The sequence below is a fragment of the Engraulis encrasicolus genome, chromosome 23, assembly GCF_034702125.1.
Source record: "Engraulis encrasicolus isolate BLACKSEA-1 chromosome 23, IST_EnEncr_1.0, whole genome shotgun sequence".
In the NCBI taxonomy this organism is placed as follows: domain Eukaryota; kingdom Metazoa; phylum Chordata; class Actinopteri; order Clupeiformes; family Engraulidae; genus Engraulis; species Engraulis encrasicolus.
In genome coordinates this window covers 29,143,561-29,166,418 of record NC_085879.1, presented here as the reverse complement: position 1 = coordinate 29,166,418, position 22,858 = coordinate 29,143,561, and the positions used below count along the sequence as shown (strand labels likewise).

At 46.4% G+C, this 22,858-nt stretch overlaps 1 protein-coding gene across 1 annotated transcript in view; it reads left to right on the top strand.

The window, feature by feature from the left end:
* The window catches only part of stc2a (stanniocalcin 2a), a 30,157-nt gene extending 7,527 nt beyond the window's left edge, over positions 1-22,630 (top strand). The window contains exons 3-4 of the mRNA XM_063189492.1: positions 11,338-11,549; positions 17,972-22,630. Of these exons, the coding sequence (XP_063045562.1) occupies positions 11,338-11,549; positions 17,972-18,392 (633 nt within the window). The 3' untranslated portion in view covers positions 18,393-22,630. The remainder of the gene's footprint in view (positions 1-11,337; positions 11,550-17,971) is intronic.
* The last annotated feature ends 228 nt before the right edge of the window (positions 22,631-22,858 follow it).

Genomic DNA, 22,858 nt, shown 5'->3' with positions numbered 1-22,858 from the left:
GTCCTGAGTGAATTCTGAATCAAGACCAGACTGCGTTGCTGCCACCCTTGTTGAGTCACTAGCCAACTGCACTTTTTGCACCATGGGATTTACAGTATGGACACGGGAGTAAGGACATTGAAGTAGGCTAGGCTAGGCCTACACCTGGACACTTAAAAGACTTTGTAAGGATTTATTTTTAGGCATAGTTTGATTTTTTGAACGCCTTTTTATTGATCTAGGCTATGTTTTTATTGCTATTTGTAACATCACAACAAATAAACATTCAAACTTTTGAAACAATATCCATACTCTGCCTTGCATCTCTCGTGTGTGTGTGTGGTGTGTGTGTGTGTGTGTGTGTGTGTGTGTGTGTGTGTGTGTGTGTGTGTAGTGTGTGTGCGCGCGCGTGCGCGCGCTCGTGAAAAAAAACCTCTTGGCCGCAAACTGTTAAACTCACACGGCTTGGAGGGGCGCTTACATAAATTTCAACTTTCAACTGACTACAGTCTTCAACTGTGTGACGCTATGAATGTTTGTCTGTGGGGGAGGGGTGATTAAACCCCTACACGCACACAAAAGAGCTCGTGGTGTGACAGGTTATCCAGCCTCCGAAGAAGGAGTCATAGTTCACAAGTGTCCACAAGCACTAATAATAATAATAATAACTAAAAAAAACGTCTTTTTTATTTTATTCAATTGTAGGTAGGCTACTAGGTAGGCCTATGCAAACTGGATTGGGAGATGGTGAATGAAAGACAGAAAAAGTCGAGTTTAAATTCACATGGTGGTCTTGTTTGGGGCTCACACTTGTGTTATTATCAAATGCCCTATCAAATGCCCAATGCTAAATAAAACATGCAATTTGCTGACTGTATTTCTACTACTACTAAAACTGGGGGATGGACAAGCACGAAAGCACAAACACAGGCAGACGCTTGGAGGGGCGCTTACATAGATGTCAACTAACTACAGTCTTCAACTGTGTGACGGAGTGGATGTTTGTCTGTGGGGGAGGGGGTGATTAAACACAAAAGAGCTCTCTCTCTCCAACAACACAAGAGGTATTCGCATTGGACGCACTTGTTTAGTCCCTCACAATGTGTAGGGCCTATGCTTGGTTGCCATATTAAAATCAGGTTTTAAGAAGAGCACACACAATCGAATCGAAAGTAGCCTATAGCCAAATATTTTAATTAAATTCGGGCGGTTGGTTGAATCATTCAAATAGCCTAATTAAAAATAGCTAGTAGCCTATATAGGCTTACCACCAACAAAAATTATGAAATAATGAAAACAAATTATACTCTGTAGCCGCCTTAACAATAGAAGTAATTAGGCCTATTAATGCATTCGTTTGCCAAAAAAATAGGCCTAAGCAAAAAAAAAAAAGAATTTCACACTTATCTTAACATTTATCATACTGTCACAGGTGGGGGGTGCGCGTTTGACAGCGGCACCACCACTTAATACCAACTACCCCGAGGAGCATTGTACACATCAGGAAACACCAAGACAACAAAGTCATTTAAATCAAGTATTTATTTTCTATTTGGAGACATAGTTCTGTATGCATGTGTGTGTGTGTGTGCGCGTGTGTGTGGATGTGTAACCAGTTCTCTGTCCGCCGGGTCCTTAATGGTCCAATGTCTCTGATCAGCACCTCAAACCTCTCACTCGGTCCGTGCGCATCGTAGCCTCCGACAGGTTGGGCGGGGCCACCTGGCTCGCCTGGGCACGCGGAGGCGGATCAGCTGGTGGAGATAGGAGAAGGGTAAACAGGCTTCCAGTCTCTGAATTCGTATGAATAACGCACAGGGGGATGCTAACTCCCATCACCAATTGTGAATAAAATAGGCCTACACAGCACGAGTAACTAAAGCTACTTATTTAAAGGAGCACACGTGAGCAGCACAGCAGACCAACACAGCACACATAAAACGATGGTGTAGGGGTGGCCATCCTCGCTGCGCAAAAAGTCTTTTCCGATCGTGCATTCGCTGGGTCCGGGAGTGAGAGAGTGAGTGAGTGACAGACAGAGCGGGCCAGGGCAGCACACACAGCGGGGAGAGGCTTTCAAGGTGAAGGCTATGGTGACCAGGCGTGAGCGTCCTCCACCAGCAGCTTTCCAACGCAACCTCTTCGTGACTCTGGCCGTAAACCTCGTTCAGGCAATATTCCGTCCGCGCCATTCGTAGTCGTCTGTTGCTTGTGTCGTCCAAAGGACCGAACGCGCGCCCCATCTTCTCCCATCCGGATACCGGCGTGCAGCTCACCCCCTCCCAAGGCTGCCCCCCGGCCGCGGTAGTCTCTCCGACCCTTCTCTCGTGCGGTAGCTGTGCGTCTCGTCCTCCTCCGGATCCTCCTCGCCATCTTGCCACCTTCATTCAAAAAGCCCATACCCACCCCGTACACCCAATCACCTTTCTCCCTCTTCCCATTGGCACCTACAAACATTTGCAATCAGTGAGAATAACAGTTAGTCCAAGTTTGTCACCCCCGTGACAATACGACTGCTGTGTTTTTAAAAAGAAAAGGCAGTGCACAGCCTTTTGTGACACGTCGTGGTGTGACAGGTTATCCAGCCTCCAAAGAAGCAGTCATAAGTGTTCACAATCCGTTCCTGGCATGAATGCAGAAATAATAAAAACTAAACACCGTCGACTGGCGGTCTTGTTTAGGGCTCACGCGTGTGTTATTATCAAATGCCCAACGTTACGTGCAACACAATGTCGTCGCCAAATTTAAAATTCGATCTCTCTCATGCTGGCGTTACGGGACACACTTAATTACAATGGTGTTCCTGTCTGATTGAGGTCGTTTTAATTGTCTTTACCGGTTCAAATTGTAGGTATGCAAACTCCTGAGGATAGCCTAACCCGTTCCTGACTTGAATAATGCCGAAATAAGTTAGGGACGGATTGGGAGACGGTGAATGAAAGACAGAAATAAGTCGAGTTTAAATCACATGGTGGTCTTGTTTAGGGCGCACACACTCTGTTATTATCAAATGCCCAATGTTACATGCAACACAATGTCCTCGCCTAATTTAAAAATTCGATCTCTCTCATGCTGGCGTTACGGGACACACTTAATTACAATGGTGTTCCTGTCTGATTGACTCGGTTTTTAATTGTCTTTACCGGTTTCAAATTGTAGTAGGTATGCAAACTCTCTGTATCCTGAGGATACCCGTTCCTGGCTTGAATAGTGCTGAAATAAGTTAGGGACGGATTGGGAGACGGTGAATGCAAGACAGAAAAAAGTCGAGTTTAAATTCACATTGTGGTCTTGTTTAGGGCTCACACTTGTGTTATTATCAAATGCCCTATCAAATGCCCAATGCTAAATAAAACATGCAATTTGCTGACTGTATTTCTACTACTACTAAAACTGGGGGACGGGCAAGGACGGAAGCACAACAGACCACAGACACAGGCAGACGCTGCTCTGCAAAAGCGGTGCTATACTGCCCCCCGCATTCCGAATGGCCACAGGGTGTAATGATCACGGTACGCTGCCGCGGCCCGGCACGGTAATGAGCAGATTGAAGTTACACCATCTGTATGCCTTCGAATTGAGACTAGGAAAATGGATGCACTCAAGATTTTGGCGTTTGTATTTTGTCCAGTCAAGTGTACTTTATTGTCAAAAAATTGTAACAAGGTTAGAAAAGAAATTTGAAATTGCGTCTGCAGTTAAACTAAACATATAGTGTAGATGGGACATTGATAATAATCACGCACGCACGCGCACACACACACACACACACACACACACACACACACACACACACACACACACACACACACACACACACACACACACACACAATGTGCAGTGAAAAGCTACTGATACAAAAACACAACATACTACTAATACAGACATATAGCACACACACACACACACACGCACGCACGCACGCACACACAGTAAGACGACTAACAGTTATGTTTGGCTACATAGATAGCCAAACACATTTTGGCCTGCATAGCCTTCTTCAAGGCATATTATAATCCTGTGATATAATCAAGAGTCCCTAGCCTACACCGAGCAACAAGGAGAAAAGGTGAACACCCTGAAGCACTCCAAAATTCCTCTTTGTTTTCTGATAACAACTACTGTCTCCATATCCTCCTTAAATTTCCCTGCCAGGTCGGGCCCTGCCGTGGCCAACCGGTAGGGCACTCGCCTGCCATGCGGCTGCCCCGGGTTCGATTCTCGACCAGGATCCTTTGCCGGCTCTCCCCCGTCTCTCTCTCCCTACTTGCTTCCTGTCACCACCTTCTCTGTCCTATCATAAATAAAGTACCAAAAGAAAGACCAAAAAAATATCTTTAAAAAAAAAATCCCTGCCAGGTCAGCCTAGGGAGCTGCCATGGCCTGGCTTCATGCTTAGGGAGTCTGTCCCATAATCGGAAGGTTGCTGGTTCACATTTCATATCATCCATGGCTGAAGTTCCCTTGACCTCTGCAGGTGAGGGGTGTCAGAGGTGTCAATTCCTAGTTCACAAAGTCAAAATAAAACCCTGCTCCAAATTCCATCCAACCAGGTGTACTACGTAAATCAGCTGATCCTCATGAGCCTTCAAGACAGCTAAACCAGCTACTCACCTAGGTTGAAAACTTCTGGATTGGATTTCTGACAACCTCACATTGCTCCAGTGACTCTGGTCAATACTCTGTATCTAAATGACTGCAAGTCGCGTCGGATTAGGGCATCGTCGTGAAATTTGTAGCCATGTAGCCTGCTTTCGTAGCCATGTCGGTCTCTGTCGTAGCCACATCATGTGCACCGTGCCGACCATGGAAAGCTGTTATATTACTTGTCAACTGTCACAAGGGCTGCACAATTGTTCAAAAAAGTGGCTGTGGCGATTTAATGGGCCTGCTTGAAGCCAGAACATGTTGACAGGCTAATATTTCTGGCCAAAAGTCCTAAACTTCGTGCTATTGCATTTTACACTATTATTACAATTCAGTTTTAATGTTGTTCATCCCTTATAGTATACCTTATTGGTTATTTCACTTTGTGATTTTAAATAACATTCTGCAAACAAATCAGTTGTTTATTGATATTATTGTTGTTTAATAATCGTGATTGATAATTGTGACTTACCCTTTGACCCACATAATGGTGATTATCATTTTTCCATAATTGTGCAGCCCTCGCTTGGATAGTACTACACTGCTATTACACTACAGAGTCTTAAGTAACACATTATGACTTGGTTGTTACCATTTTGGGAACAGCAAATTTATAACAGGTGCCGTGTCTTTAAGGGTTTAATTCTAGGAATTGTTATTGAAAACATTACAGCCATTAAGTAGTCGTACAACCAGTGAGAGTACATAAGTAGAAGGAAGACCCAGCTTCTATTTTTCTCAATTCAACGCTTTTGAATCATTTGAGACCCTGGCTCCAGCTGTAAGGAAAGAAAAGAAAAATAAAGGCCTCCAACTCCCATTGTCATTGTGACACAGCACTCCACAGCACAAAAGTGAACACTGCACACTGCACATGACGAAATTGCATTTATGCCTCACCTGTGCAAGGGGGAAGCCCTCAATGGCGCCCCAAGGGAGCAGTGCGGCGGGACGGTGCCCTGCTCAGGGTACCTCAGTCATGGAGGAGAATGGGGGAGAGCACTGGTTAATTACTCCACCCACCAATCTGGCGTATTCCATTCAACAGTTTTGAAGCATTCGCAATTGATCTGCGAGGATGTTTCCGCCCCTAAATGTCCGCATTCGTTCCTTAGCAACTCTTGACAACCAGCTTGTACGGTGTACACCAGCAGCCCACCCCCAAAAAAGATCCCCCCCCCCACACTCTCACAGCAGCACAGACTCCTCTCCACACACACACACACACACACACACACACACACACACACACACACACACACACACACACACACACACACACACACACACGGCTCCCACTCCCTATCCCCTTGACACACACACACACGACCCCCCCGCCACACACACACACACACACACACGACCCCCCCGCCACACACACACACCCCACACTGACACATACACAAGGCTCCCACTCCCTATCTCCTTCACCCCCCCCCACACACACACCCCACCCCCCCATCCCCACACACACACACACACACACACACACACACACACACACACACACACCCCACACTTGCCCCCACAGCTCAGCTCGGGATCAGGATGTGTGACCCGGTCGGGTGTGTCGGAGCCAGCTGGCCCATCTCCAGGGTGAGACTCTGGTTTCACGAGGTGTAGGTGGATTTGGGGCCGCTCGCTGGTGTGTGTGTGTTTGGGTGCTTGTGTTTGTGTGAGAGAGAGAGAGAGAGAGAGAGAGAGAGAGAGAGAGAGAGAGAGAGAAGGAGAGAGGTGTAGGTGGATTTAGGGACGCTGCGCTTTCTGGGGGAGGTGGAGGGGGATGTGTGTGTGTGTGTGTGTGTGTGTGTGTGTGTGTGTGTGTGTGTGTGTGTGTGTGTGTGTGTGTGTGTGTGTGTGTGTGTGTGTGTGTGCGCGTGCGCGTGTGTGTGTGTGTGTGTGTAAGATAGAGAGACTTGAGGGTAGTGTGTGAGTGTGAGTGTGAGTGAGTGACATGGAGAGAGACTGGTGTGTGTGTGTTGTGTGAGAGAGAGAGACATATGGGTGCGGTGTGTGTGTGAGAGAGAGCTAGAGATGGAGGGAGACTTGGGGCTGGTGTGTGTGTGAGAGAGAACGAGAGGCTGGTGTGTGTGTGTGTGTGTGTATGTATGTGTGTGTTGTGTGTGGCAATATCAGGTCTGCAGCTGCATAAGGCTTCAGCTTGAGCTAGGTGTGTGTAACTGGAGGCTCAAGAGAGTCCAGGGCACTTATCATCAGTCCGTACTACGAGTGACATGGAGGCTGTTAGTAGAGGACCTGTACTACACATTCAAAATAATTTGCAATTTCCTCTTTCTTCCACATGATCAGAGTTGTGCGTGTATTTAGGCACATTTCTACGTTCAAGTGCATGTTCATAAATCTCAGACTTTGCACAGGAATGATGGCAGGCACCCTTTAAGCCCCTTAATGCACGCTGTACCTCCAGCGGCACGCTGTTATAGTCATTGAAAAGTTTACTACCATAGTACTACACTACTATGACATAACACAGGGCCTTAAGTAATGCACTACCACTTAGTCATTGCCATTCTGGTAACAGCAAATTTATAATGCCTTGTCATAAAGGGTTAAGCACAGATCTGTGCGTAAGAACGCATGATGAATGAGCCCACCGGTTTTGTTGCATTACGTTCACGACAGGACACACACTACCGTAAAAAAAGGTGTATGTGCACACAGCCCAACCATGTGTCTGAATTAGAGTCCGACCAATTAGTCGGCCGGCCAATTTAATCAGACGATTTTTGTTATTTCTTAATAAATCGGCATCGTCCGATTTTCTTATTTGACCGCATCGATTTTAAGTCAGGCACATCTGCGGGCAGCTATCTACTTGGAACGATTAATGCTGGAGACCACCAGCATAATGTTTCGCTCTAAAATATAGTAACGGACAATCTATGTGAAATTTTAACAAAAAGAGGATGCAATTAATATTTTTTTCATTAACAAATCATTTTTAACATGCCAATTAAGTATAATACGATAGCATATTGGCCCTAAAAATCGGCAGAAAAAATCCGCAGGTCACATCGGCCATCGGCTGACTCTGACCGCTAAAAATCTGTATCGGCATCGGCTTTAGAAAAACCCATATCGGTCGGTCTCTAGTCTGAATGGACGTGTGTGCGTGTGTGTGTGTGTATCTGTGAGAGAGAGACTGTGTAGTGGCTACTTCTGGACAAAAAGGTGTGTGCACACAGCTCATCTCTGTGTGTGTGTGTGTGTGTGTGTGTGTGTGTGTGTGTGTGTGTGTGTGTGTGTGTGTGTGTGTGTGTGTGTGTGTGTGTGTGTGTGTGTGTGTATGTGTGTGTGAGAGAGAGAGAGACAGCTCCCATTAGAAGTGGTTCCTTGTGGAAAGAATTGAGGTCGGTGTACGGCAGAGGTCAGCAACATTATGTCTGACTCTCAAGGCAGCCCGCCTTCATCTGCGTTTATGGGTTCTCCTCCGTTGATAGTAAAGTAATATCCTGCAGGGCCTACCATAGCTCTAATCAGGGCCGCCGCTAGACATAAGCAGAGTACGCAGAGCGCTTAGGGCCTCAACCACTTCGCTCCCAAAATTGGGTCCTCCTAAATTGAGATTGACTAAAAAACGTATTATCATTATTGTTATTTAATTATGAGGAGGGGGGGGGGTCTCCTGACCAGTTATGCTTAGGGCCTCCAAAACCTTAGCAGTGGTCCTGGCTCTAATGGTAGGGCACTGGGCTGCTGCGCGGTGACTCGGGTTCGATTCCGGCCCGGGTCCTTTGCCGAACCTTCCCCATCTCTCTCCCACTCACTTCCTGTCAAGTCTTTCACTGTCCTGTCATACAAATGAACTAATGAAAGACAAAAAAATAAAAATAATAAGAAAAAAAATATTCTGCACAACCGTCCATTGCCCTTTCAATTTTATTACTCACCACATTGTTGCAGTTGTTCGGACCTTCTTCAGGTGAGTTCAAGCATATCATTATTTATTAATTAGTAATTACACATACCTTTGCTAAGAGGGCAGTGTTGCAGGATATTTGTTTATGGCTTCTTTTGAAGCACTGGCTACATTCAATGCATCCGTTCCAATGGAGGTGTGCAAAAGTGTCCTTATATGGTGATCTTCATCGTCATTGGTGAAGGTCAACATCATCTAAGTCTCCTGACGAACCAGGGGTGCAGTTCTCGAAACCATAGTTGCTAACTACGTATGCTAGCTACTTTGTTGGTTACAATGCAATTTCCCATTGGCAACTACTGAGGTTGCTAACTGGCTAACAATTACGCTTTCGAGAAACGCAGCCCAGCTCTGTTGCTTTTGCCAGTCTCCAGCCCAGTGGCAGAACAACTGCACACAGGGTCCTAGCGCAGGAAACTGATAGGGCCCCCCATACTGCCTGCCAAGGTCACAATAGGTCCCCCACTAACCATACGGGAGTGCCCTGGGCCACAGGGCAAATGCTAGCCTGGGAAGTCCCATACTGCCTTTAGTTCTACACAATAGTTTCGATCTGAAAGACAGAAAGACAGTCTGGCGAGGATGACTCATAACGTCCAAGATCATGGTACCTGTGTCATAATGGGCAAGCATTCCGACCTTTACAGTTTCTCTGCCCAATCAGAGAGCAGGGCAGTGTGTCATAATAGCCAAGTATTCTGCCCCCTACGGAATTTAATATAGGCAACTCCCCAGACCAAATCTCACTTGTGATTAGGTCTGGTGTTAACCAGGCAAGGAAAATGCCCTAACCCCTGCCTGATTATCATCGACTTTCAAATCTCTTTTCGAGACTTGGTCTGACCAAGACCATAACGATTAACGTTTCCGAAACGGCATGTTTGACCTGCCTCCCTCGGTTTGCTACTGGTCGAGGCCAGAAAAGGTTGTGCCAAGCTTAAACCAAAACATTTCTTATTCCCAATAGAACACCTCTGCTTAAACCACGTCACTGCCATGAACACGCCTCTACCCATGGCTGTTGGTGCTGCTCGAAATTGATTGGTTCCCGACAAAGTGGGTGGAGCTCCCGATTTCCCCGGAGCTCAGAAACAATACTAATATTGCTCCTGGCCTGACTGGCTGAAGGTGTTGCGTCACTAGGAGGGCGTGGCCTGGCTACCGTAAACCACTAGCCTGATAAACCAGCCTAAATGTGAGACCAGATGTGTAATTTAGTCTGGCCCCGATGAATAGTACATCCGAAGACTGTTGATGAGAACAACCAGTTGTTTTTCAAACCGTGCCTGTGCCTATAGGCCGGTGCTCTGACCGATCAGTGATCTTTCTCGTTGATGTGCTTTCCCAACGTTGCGAGCTTTGTCGTCACTCCCTCAAAACCCCTTCCGATTTGATTCAAAACAAATTCAAAACAAATATCTGCGTTGTGATTGGTCTGCCAGATTCAGGGCAATCTGTTCAAAATGTTCGACCGATCCGAGGCCAGACCCACTCGTAGCCGAAAAATGTCGGCGTCAGCGGGTGGCGCTGGTTTACTAGGCTTGTAAACCACCAAACTCACCCCACCCAACTCACTCCATCCAGAGTCCTCCACACCTCAAGTTTCTCTTTCTCTTGTACACTGTGTTACTCTGCAATATAATTCTGCTTCCCACCAAAACAAACCAAACATTACATAAGCAGGCACTTCAGCCAAAAGAGAATCACAAAGGAGGACCTTCATCAAGGTCCATAGTTATGCAAAGCAACTCTCAAAAATCACTCACTGCTGGACATATGGATAAGTGGCCATGCAAACGGTGAAGCCCAGAAGCGGATAGACTAGACTGACCAGATGTGTACTGTACATCCAGAACAGTACAGAACAGTAGAGTACAGCGCTCAGGAAGCTTGCATCAGAAAGCTATTTAGGTCTGACACAGTATTGTTTTAATTCAGTCCAATGCATTCCACAACGGTTGACTGTTATCCCTTTGTGTGTGTGTGTGTGTGTCTGTGTGTGTGTGTGTGTGTGTGTGCGCGCGCGCGTGCTTGCACGCCCAGGCAATACTGTATCTCTATCATTCGCGCCCTGATGGACATAAGCATGCAGCGTTTCCTGCAGATCTTTTGTTGTCAAAGTGGAGGAGGGCTGGCTGGTATCAGAGACACCTGACTGTGAACACTGTGAACACTCATAAGCTATATATTTGTGTGGTGAAGCAACTTGCGTTACATTAGGCTACAGCACATTCACAACACAAAATCTTCATCTTTCCAAGGGACCTAGTCAAGGTGGTAGGAGTTTGTTGTTGTCGAGTTGGCCGGCTTAACTATAAAGTGCTGTGAGAATTTGTAGGTATGGATCAATTAAATTGTGTGTGTGTCTGTGTGTGTGTGTGTGTGTGTGTGTGTGTGTGTGTGTGTGTGTGTGTGTGTGTGTGTGTGTGTGTGTGTGTGTGTGTGTGTGTGTGTGTGTGTGTGTGTGTGTGTGTTGGCGTGAGTGTGTGTGTGTGTGTGTGTGTGTGTGTGTGTGTGTGTGTGTGTGTGTGTGTGTGTGTGTGTGTGTGTGTGTGTGTGTGTGTCTTTTTTTGTTCCTATGTCTGGCATCAGTAAGTGTGTAAGTCTTTTCAAATCTGCCAGCCTGTCAATAGCCTGTTCCAAAACATTTGGATCTTGTACCTTAATGCTTGTCTCTTGGGTCCAAATAAAAGTAATCAAATGTGTCTGTGTATGTGCGTGTGTGTGTGTGTGTGTGTCTTTCTTTGTTCGCCATGTCCATTGCTCAACAGGGCAAGTCCTTCATCAAGGATGCCCTGAAGTGCATGGCCCACGGCCTGCGCCACAAGTTCAGCTGCATCAGCCGCAAGTGCCTGGCCATCAAGGACATGGTGTTCCAGCTGCAGCGCGAGTGCTACCTCAAGCACAACCTCTGCTCCGCCGCCAAGGACAACGTCAACGTCATGGTGGAGATGATCCACTTCCAGGACCTCTTCCCCAAAGGGTGAGTTGGATGATTTGATATGTTTTTTTTTTTACCTTTAAGGGTGTGGGTTTTTGAACATTCTATAAAAAGAATGTGCTCTATAACAATGTACGATTCTAAAATTCCAAATTGTATTGAATGGTGCCCAGAATTCTATAGAACTTTCACTGCCCGAACACTCTTAATGTGTTTAATCGGATCACACCGCACTCTCGATTAAAAGGTGCCAAACATAAACAAAAACTGTGTGACATGAAAAGAAAAATGTCTGCACACTTAAATCCTCTTTGTGTTCTTTTTAATAAGCCAAGCTTTCGGTCTATTGATCCTCCTCAGGGATCCATTTTTTTAAAAATGTGGTCTTTTTCGCCTTCATTGATGATAGGACAGTTTTTGGGCCTTTTTCGACTTCATTGGTGATAGGACAGTATGAGAGGTGCACAGGAAACAAATGAGGAGAAAGATAGGGAGGGGTTTTCTAAACATCTTTCCGTTGTTCAAAAACGTTGACTTCTGACTTCCTTTTGAATACATTTTCAAGGGTTTTACAGTAACTGCACAATTCATCTTATAAAACTAGCAGAGTATCTCTGTTACTCTGAGATATAATTCTGCTTCCCAGCAAAACAAAACATTACATAAGCAGGCGCTCCAGTCCAAAAGAGAATCACAAAGGAGGACCTCCATCAAGGTACATAGTTATGCAAAGTAACAAAAACAAATGAAAACCAAGAGTGAAGTCAGCACAGCACAGGCCGATCAAAATAAAGACCAAAGCTGTAAGCAGCAACTGGACTTTTTTTCTTTTTTAGGGTGCTTTAAGACGTTCCACCTTTCATCCAAAAATGCTTCCTCAGTTCAGGCTTGATGATAGGGAGCCAGAAGGTTCCCCTATCATCAGGAACCCGGAGTTCCCTATCATCAGCCCAGAACTGAAGAAGAAGAAGAAGAAGAAGAAGAAGAAGCCCTTTTGGACGAAATGCCCTCAAGCTCCAAAAGAGAGAGAGAGAGAGAGAGAGAGAGAGAGAGAGAGAGAGAGAGAGAGAGAGAGAGAGAGAGAGAGAGAGAGAGAGAGCACAATTGCTTACTTACAACTTTAGCGTGACCTGGACGAATGTTGCGAATGGCAGACGAAAGCAGCAAAGGCCTTACAGAGTAACACTCCTTCTTTCACTTCTCCCTTATTCCTTCCCTTCTCCATTATCTTTAAAGTATCATCCCTCAGCCCTCTATACTCCCTACACCTTCCATCCCCCTTTTTTTTTCTCTCTCTCTCTCTTTCCATCTCATATCCATGCTTACACAACTTCCGCACGACATGGACGCATCAAGTCAAGTCAAGTCAACTTTTATTGTCACTTTCTTCATATGCACAAGTCATACAAAGGAAAATGAAATTATGTTTCTCTCTCTATACCATGCCAAGACATAGACAAACACAGGACTGACATTTTACAGACTGACAAGTGCAAGACAGGACAAGTAACAGTGATGGACTGGTAACAATAAGTGATTAATAATCAGAGGTGTCAAAAGTAAAAGTAAAAGTGAAAAAAAGAAACACAGTTTCCTTCCAACTTATCTGGGTAACCAGTAGACCCGTGTACTTGTCTTACGATCAGCTAATTCTGCACTGGTTTGATCAAGTTTGTGGTGGGTCCTTGTTAGGTTTTCAGTGTTTTTCAGTAACAACACAGTTTATCTATCTCATTAGGTACAATAGAGTAAATGGTGTAACAGCTGTGTAATGCTATGTGCTAGTGTTGTAATTACACACAAAAATACAAATAACATTTAACATGTAACATGTAGACAAAAATCTTGCTAATAGCAGAAATACGCAGCACAGTAATACAGGGTACAGAGTGTGGACAGAATATACCATACGAGCGCTGCTGGATGAAGGCTAGTAGAAGGCATAGAGAAGAACGTAGCGGAGATAAGATAGTGTATTTTTACATCGAGGTGGGGGGGCTGGCTTGTCTGTGTGTTAGACGAGCTGGCGACTGGCTCGCTGCTGGGGACGACGGCTAACAGCCGACGAGGGTGCATTTAGTGGTTATTTTCACTACTAAGAGCGCCGAGGGAGGGAGACCAAATACAGGGGAGAGAGCAGAGGAGGAGAAGGTTGCATCAGTCCGGGGCGCCGCCTGATGCCTTCGAACCCACCATCGCTCTGTCTGCTCTTAACCCTTTCAGACGTGCCATCAAAGATTCTCTATTCTAAATGCATTTAAACCGTCTCTGGTGCCATCACGTGTAGAGTATTTGACTAGAACTACAGCCAAAAGATTGAGTTCTCATTATGATGTCACAAACACTTGGCAGGATTTTTAACCCTAGGTTATATGTCAGCAGTAGAATGCTTGAGCGGAATTCTAGAACTATTGGGAAGAAATCCATACTCCTCAAAGGGTTAATGCCCTGCTAAGCACAGTACTAGTTGAATTACAGGACCACATGTGGTCACACACGTGTACACGCACACACACGCACACACGCACACATGCACACATGCACACACACACACACTGTAACTAACTCAGTAAAACACACGGTGCTGGCATTAATGTTTTCTGTCCCAACATGTCCCCAAATTTAGTGTCTCTATTTCATTCATTCTAAATGGGGAAACATATTCCAAGACTGTTGTGATTATTTAAGGAACGTTCGGGTAGTTAGAGGTAATTTTCTGGGCCGAATTTCCAGCCTAGAATCCCCCCCACCCCCTCGTACCCTCCCAGTACAGACAGAAAGAGACACACAGCACAGACATAGACGAAAACACACACGCACACACACACACACACACACACACACACACACACACACACACACACACACACACACACACACACACACACACACACACACACACACACACACACACACACACGCGCAATCCCTACCTCCATGACATGGCAAAATGGACGGCCATTTGCGTTGTGTGTGTGTGTGTGTGTGTGTGTGTGTGTGTGTGTGTGTGTGTGTGTGTTTTGGTCACCATGTAATGTTTGGACGACCGTCTGACTCTGAACATAGAGAGAGAGAGAGAGAGAGAGAGAGAGAGAGAGAGAGAGAGAGAGAGAGAGAGAGAGAGAGAGGGTGGCTGGATGGAGGAGTGCAGGACCCATAGAAAGCCTAAGAACACGCAGGCCACCGCGGCGCTAAGCGTGTCCTTTGTGCTGCTTCATAACAGCTCATTGTGCATGACTGGACGGCACCGTCACTGGCGGGCCATACTGACGTCAGTCTCTCTCTCTCTCTCTCTCTCTCTCTCTCTCTCTCTCTCTCTTTCTCTCTCTCTCTCTTTATGGCCATGCCACGTCACACCTTCCCTTCTGCACCTCTCCTCCTCCTCTTCCCCACCTCTTCTCCTCTTCTCCACCTCTTCTCCTGCTCTCTTCTCCTTCTCTTCTCCTGCTCTCTCCTCCTCGTCTCCTCTTCTCCTCCTCTTCTCCTCCTCTTCTCCTGCTCTCTTCTCCTCTTCTCCTCCTCTTCTCCTGCTCACTTCTCCTCTTCTCCTCCTCCTCTTCTCCTGCTCTCTCCTCCTCCTCTTCTCCTGCTCTCTCCTCCTCCTCTTCTCCTCCTCCTCTTCTCCTCCTCCTCTTCTCCTCCTCTTCTCCTGCTCTCTTCTCCTCCTCTTCTCCTGCTCTCTTCTCCTCTTCTCCTGCTCTCTTCTCCTCGCTACTCCACTCCACGCCTCTGGCGAAGTAGTTAAATGGGGATTACATTGGACCACGTGTCTGCTCCAGAGAGCGTCTGATGGAGTTAGAGAGAGAGAGAGAGAGAGAGAGAGAGAGAGAGAGAGAGAGAGAGAGAGAGAGAGAGAGAGAGAGAGAGAGAGAGAGAGAGAGAGAGAGAGAAAGCGAGAGAGAGCGTCTGATGGGGGGAGGGAGAGAGAGAGAGGGACAGGGGAGAGAGGGAGAGCGCCTGATGGGGAGAGAGCAAGAGAGAGAGAGAGGGAGAGAGAGAGCAAGAGAGAGAGAGCTTCTGATGGAGAGAGACAAAGGGACAAACAGTGAGAGAGAGCGTGTGATGGAGAAAGACACAGAGAGAGCGAGAGAGAGAGAGAGAGAGAGAGAGAGAGCTAACAAGAACTCGCTGCAGGATGTGTAAGTCCAATATGGCGATGCTAAAGGTGCAGAGAGTTTGCTGGCTGTGTGTTTCTTTATAGGTTACTTGTAGCCTGTTGGTCATGTCTACCGTCTCTGCTAATGAGTGCTAATGGTCATTGGGATATTGATTTCGGATCGTAAAGTCGATTTATTCTCTGGTAGGCATATCTGAGTGAGCCTGAGAATCTATCGTGCAAGTTAAGACCTGACATGAGCATCTAGTTGCTCTGATGCTCTGTAAGATAATGGCTTGGAATCGTTAAACTGAAGTACGCTAGCGGCGCATGCTCGAAAATGCAAATATTGAATCATACGCATGCTTGGACGCACACACACGTACACATGCTTAGTCGTGTGAGCGCACACATGCACACACACGAACACAGTACACCCGTAGACACACTTTCTCCCTATCCGCCTCCAATGCTCTTTTGGTCTCTCTAACACTTTCTTTGTCTATCTATCTATCTATCTATCTATCTATCTATCTATCTATCTATCTATCTATCTATCTATCTATCTATCTATCTATCTATCTATCTATCTATCTATCTATCTATCTATCTCACACACACACACACACACACACACACACACACACACACACACACACACACACACACAGAGAAAGAAAGACAGAGAGAGAGAGAGAGAGAGAGAGAGAGAGAGAGAAACCAGACACCAGGTCCTGATTAGTGGTTTTAAAATCTCATTTCTGTTTGCAGCCAGCTCCGTTCTAAGTCTTTCGATCTACCTCCTGGCTCCCAGCACAGCAGGTATGCTGATCTGTAGGCAGACAGGCAGGCAGGCAGACAGGCTAGCGGGCAGGCAGACAGACAGGCAGGCAGACAGGCAGGCAGGCAGGCAGGCAGACAGGCAGGCAGACAGACAGGCAGGCAGGCAGGCAGGTATACAGGCAGGTATGCAGGCAGGCAAACTGGCAGGCAGGCAGTTATGCAAGTCTGTAGGCAGGCAGGCAGGCAAGTAGGCAGACAGGCAGGCAAGTAGGCAGACGGGCAGGCAGGCTCACAGAAACACAGCCAGGCTTGCTCACCTCGCCACTCCACTCTACTCCACTCCACTCCACTCCACTCCTCACCTCTCCACTCCATTCCACTTCAGCCCTGTGCCCATAAAATCAAATGAGGCTGAAAACTAGCCCAGAGGCCATGCGGAGCCCCCTGGCCCTTCAGCAGCCCACCGCATGGGGCCTCTCTCTCTCTCTGAGAGGAAAATCGACTTCTAAAGCCTAATTTATGCTTCCGACACATAGCCTCTGCGTCCGTCAAGTCTGTGTCTGTGCGTGACCACAGCCCACGCACAGACTGCTCTGCGGCCGTCATCGAGCGCCTCAAGAAAATCTTCACTTATCCGACGGGCAGACACGAAGGACGCAGACAATTGATGTGCACAGTTGCAGAGGTATAATCCGCACTTAAAGAGTGAACGCTATATCACCAGTATCCATTGAACGCTATATCACCAGTATCCAGGGGTCTGTTTCTCGATTATTGTCGTTGCTAGACCAAGACTGTCTTAAGATGTAACACCATTCCCTTGGATTTAGTGGTGAGTGTCGCTGTCGAGAGAGATTTGAGTCGCTCTTACGAAGAACGTTGCTACCATCGTTAGCAAAGACGCTTTCGAGAATGCCACCCCAGGGCCGCTACAGCTTTGGCCGGGACCAGGACTAAGTCATCTCAAAGATCCCCCCTTTTCATGTATGAAAAGTGCAATTTCCCCAGTCCTAATGAAGACTTAGAATTTGATGGTGGTGGTAAGTATTCATGAAAATGGTAACATTAGTGAATGGGTAGCATGAATTCTTCTAGAAATAAACAACTAAAAATCTTAACAGTGCACCTTTAAAAAGAAATAATATAAAAAAAGCTGGCTTGGTGTGTTTGGTTTGCTGGGTTAAAGTCAATGGGGGACCTAGCTGCACCAGCGTCCACACACAGGAGCAGTGGCTTGCAATGATGACATGTTTTTGAAAACGGCAACGTGTCTCCTCGCGATATATAAAGTGTTTTTTCCATCCTCCATCCTCTTTTCTTCTTCTGTCTGTGTGTGTGTGTGTGTGTGTGTGTGTGTGTGTGTGCGTGCGTGCTTGTACCTCAAAAGTTTTTTTCTTTTATATTCCTCCATCCTTTTTACTTGTTCTTCTGTGTCTATGTGTGTGTGTGTGTGTGTGTGTGTGTGTGTGTGTGTGTGTGTGTGTGTGTGTGTGTGTGTGTGTGTGTGCACGTGCACGCTCGTACCTCCTCGGGGAGTGTAATGCTAAAAAAGCCTTAATGCCTTACTCTCTGTCTCCCTCCGCAGGCCGTACGTGGAACTGGTCAACATCCTGCTGAGCTGCGGCGAGGAAGTAAAGGAGGCCATCACGCGCAGCGTGCGGCTACAGTGCGAGCAGAACTGGGGCGCCCTGTGCGAGAGCCTGACCCTCTGCTCCCCGATGCCCAACGGGGCCCCCGCCGCGGCGCCCGGGGCCCCCGCGGGTCCCCCGGCGGACCGGCAACGCCACGCCAGCGCCAGCGCCACCCTCCCTGTACACCCCCCTCCGGAGTCAGAGGGCCCCAAGAGCCACCCGTCGTCCACCAGGCAGGACAAGGAGAAGGCCAGCAAAGGGGGGTTCAACACGCACCCCAGGAGTCGTGGCCAGGGGGGGTCCCGTCGCATGAACCTGGAGGGCGGTGGGGCGCTCAAGCAGGAGGACCCCGAGGCCACAGACATCCGGAGGTGAAAGTGCCCCCCCCTCTCTCTCCCTCCCTCCTCTCAAGAGTCCTCCCCGCCCCCGCCAGCTCCTCAAAATAACACAAAAACATGTCCTGGACCATGACGCCATCAACCCCCCCACCTTGTCCCCTACACACATACAGTACAACACACAGCACAATCACCCACCCACGCACATAAACATATACATAGACTGAGTAGCAGGACAACAGATCTACTCCCTCGATCTCCCTTGACCCCAAAATAACAACCCCGTCCCACCCCTCCCTCAAACGTACCCCGCCCCCCCCAAAGTTCCTTGTCGACAGTCATTCCAACACTCCCAAATTGTACATTTTATTTGCAGGGTATGCGGTCTAGTTCATTTTGTTTCTTGTAGGCAGAGTAATTCTTTTGTTTGTTTGTTTGTTTTTTGTCGATATTATTATATATGATATAAGTATTATTATTACCACAGCTATAACATCACGAATCATACTCAATGGTATGGTTTATTCACATTTTTATTTATTTTATTCTTTATGCAATGTTTTTTTAATATCAAAAATGTACATATAAAACACATCTATATTTATATATAAGTATATATAAGTATAGCCACCATAAGCAATACAGAGAAACTATATGTAATAAGGTGCATAGAATACTCCAAGAATTATTACCAAGACGTAGTTTCACTTGTGCAACAAACCACACTTTGGACTGTAGATATGTAACATACATTATTTGTTTTTTTGTTGCTTTTTTTGTTTCGTTTTGTTGTGCTTCAACGTTGGAACATGTTGTTTGCATCATACTTCTTAAATACTTGATTAAATACAAGCTGTACAGGATTAAAGTGAGGACCCGGCACATAGACACGCGTCAGAGAAAACTAATAGAGGAGACACAGCCGACAGTTCTGCATTTGTAAAGCAAAAGAAAGAAAACCCCCTCCCCACACACACACACACACACACACAAACACACACACACACACCACATCTTTACAGTACTAACTGTACAATGGAGCCAGGGCTGGACTGGTTATCTGGCATACAGGGCATTTTCCCGGGGGGCTGACAGCCCCATAGGGGTCGATACTGTTGTGGTGGTTGTTTTCCTGGGGATTGGCTGACAATTCAGGGGGGAAGGCCCATTGGTCCATCGTCAATATAGACAGTGGATTCAGCCAGTCAAGATATAGTATGAGAGTGGTCTGTGTGTGTTCGGGGCCGATCTAGGCCAAAAAATGCTCGCTGACATTTTTCAGTCCCAGTCCAGCCCTTGAATGGAGCATCTCGGAGCTGTTTAGCCCACTGTAGAGTAGAGTTGCCCAGCCAGGACTCAAACCCTGGGGTAGTAAACTGGGGCTCTGACCGTTTCACCAAAAGAGCCCGGCTCGTTGGCGTGCCAGTCAGAACACACCCACAACCCTAGCGATGGTCACTCCATCACACAGCCGATAGTCCCCCACTCCACCAAGTTCTTTTGCTGGTAAAATCCACCTTCCAAACCCCGATAAGACTGTCACCAATTCCTCGTGTTTGTCTGAACCAGGGGTGGGGAAATCTATGTCTAGAAGGCCCTTTGCGACCCTTGAAGCCGCTTTATCTGGCCCCGACATAATTTTAATGTTATGCAGCTTCATATGAAATATGACATATTTTGTAAAGGAATCTTACAAATTCCATTTGCAGTACAATTAAGCTATATTCAGGGGACCTAAAGAATGTGGGGTCTGTTGTAAAGGTGGCTGACTTCAATATAGGCCTAAAGTGCAGGGGGAAATGCTGGTTTGTGTTCGTAGCACAACCCTTGGAGGACTTTTACAGCCCTTGGAGCAATTTGAAATGGCCCTTCGAATGGAAAAGGTTCCCCGCCCCTGGTCGAAACGGTACTCACGCACCCACTCTTTCCCCCTAGTCAGCCGTCATGAGTTAACTAAAAGCTGTACGAAAAACACTCGGTGAACCACAGGTGCCTATAGAGTATGTGTGCTCACAAGCTATACTCTGAGCAGCCTCTGTCTTGTGTTGCTCTGAACTTAAACCCAAAGGGTACAGAAGTTTCAATAAGCTTGTGTGATGCCGGGGACACATTCACACGAATTTTGGCCCCACGAAGTGAACTTCGCCATTCATTCCTACGAGGGAGGCGAAGGCAAACGAACAAGAGCGAAGCTATTCGAGCAAGAGCGAACATATTCGACCAAGTTTAATATAATGTAAATGGGGAACGAATTCCGCCTGCAATGGCCATGGCAGGCCAATCAACAACGGTTAAGCTGTCAGAATGGACACTGAATTTCGCCTCGCCTCTTTGCTTCGCTGGTGTCGCTTCGCCTGCATGTGTCCCTGGCGTGAGTGGTCCCGACTCGGCAAAAGACGTTGGGAAGGGGAGCAGGGTCTGGACCCTTGTCGAACCCCAGTGTGAGCCGCTGTTGCTATACATGGGGTTTTTTGTTTATAAACACGGTGTTGCGAGGAGAGGCCAGACATTTCTTGACAGACAGCAATCAGAGGTTGAGTTGTGCGCAGCCAGGGGAAAACAAAATTTGAGAACCCATGTATAAGATACTCATTGAGCTGAGGTACCTTGCCATTAAAACACAGTAGCACTCCTAGCGGTTAGGGTTAGAGTTTGGGCTATATTAACAGCTTATTGGTAGCTTATATTGATATATGAAGCAGCCCATCTCAACAGAACAGCGGAAACCCCATACCACCTTTTGCTGACATATGATATGTACGGGAAATGGATCGCAGAGGCGGCGTTCACACTGAGTGGCTGTTTTTCAGACCCCATTTACACGTATAAGGATGTGTTTGTAAACACATCGGCATGGGCCTCTTGTTGAAGCTCAAACTGAGTTTTAGACATCTGCATTTATACCACCAGTGTAGTGCTAAAGAACTGGGAGCTAGGAAGCTAAAATGCACCAGTCATAATGGTGGTTTTATTTTTTATCAACATGCAATGTTTATATGTAAACGGATAACAAATATCTGTATTTAAATATATTCACATATGTGTAATCAAAGCCTTAATCTGATATTCATAGTATGAGGAAAATTGCTAACATCAATCACAAATGTTTATCTGCATGGGTGTTGTTGCTACGATGTGTTACTTTGCCATTAGGTAGCACGCTAAGCTAAGTAACAACCAATTTAAATGCAAATCACCACACATTGATTGAACTATGTTTTGATAAGTTATCTTACGTTAGTCACTCTTTTGCTTGCACTTGACAACAGCTTAGCTGTTTCCTCATCGTGGTGATAGATCTGTTTATGACATTCAGTGGCTACAGTTCCAATGGAGGGGGTTCGTTGATAGCTGTGGCACTTTATAATAAGGGATGCATAAAAAGCATTTGGGAGACTTTGTAAATAATTAACTAACGATGAACAAAACATTAACAAATGTTTGTGAATGTGAGTGGGAAATGTTATGTTGATATTTTATATTTAGCAAACATTTACAGTTTGTAAATGAATTAAAAAATACTCTGTTAAAAGGTTAGGAAAATCTTGAACATATTAATTTGTAGATATTTTATGAAGCATTAATAAAACTTTGTTTATAATAGAACCATTCGTTAATGTTTTGTGCATCATTAGTTAATCATTTACTAAGTCTTCATAATGCTTTTTATGCATCGCTTATTATAAAGTCTTACCCTGGTAGCCTATCTCAGTGTGAACACCGTCTTATGTGGCCATGAAAATGCAGTGGACCCTGGGACAGAACTGGGACAGACCTGGGACAGACCCAAGGCAGACTAAGGGAACTAGGGAAACGTGAGGATTTTAAAAAAAAGGACGCATAAATGTGAATACTTGCTACTTTTGCTAGCCGTTATAAAGCCTACCTGTACCTATTCCCCCCTTTTTTACTTCTCACTTCTCTTCCCTTCCCCCTCCTATAGCTCGCGGCAACTAAAATTCCCTCTCTTGAGTGCTTTTAGGACTGTCAGAAAGCTGACTGTCCACGTCTGTCAGACTGTTTTATAGCGAATCAGTGAGAGAGAGAGAGGGCAAGCTGGCCTAAAGGCCAGTGATTATACCACTTAAACGTGTACAGTGAACAGTAGAGACCCTCTCCCCCTCAACCTCCAGACGATAACCCTGATCGTCCATCAATCCCCGAGCCCTAACCCTACCCCACACACCTTTTACCTCTTAGAGTCATCAGCTAGACAGAGCTGAACGCAAGCAGTGTGCTGATGAGAAAGAATGTGCATGTGTGTGTGTGTGTGAGAGAGAGAAGGACTGCATGTGTGTGTGTGTGAGGGACTGTGTGTGTGTGGGACTGTGTGTGTGTGTGTGCGCGCATGCGTGCGTGCGCGGGTCTGAGTGTGTGAGTGGCTGAGAGTGCCTGTGTGACATGGAAAGCAAGTAATCCTCCCAATCTGGCACGATGTGCAGACAGGCAGCCAGTGGCCTTTTACAAGTCAAAAATTAGCGTCAGTCTCCCTCTCTCCCAGCC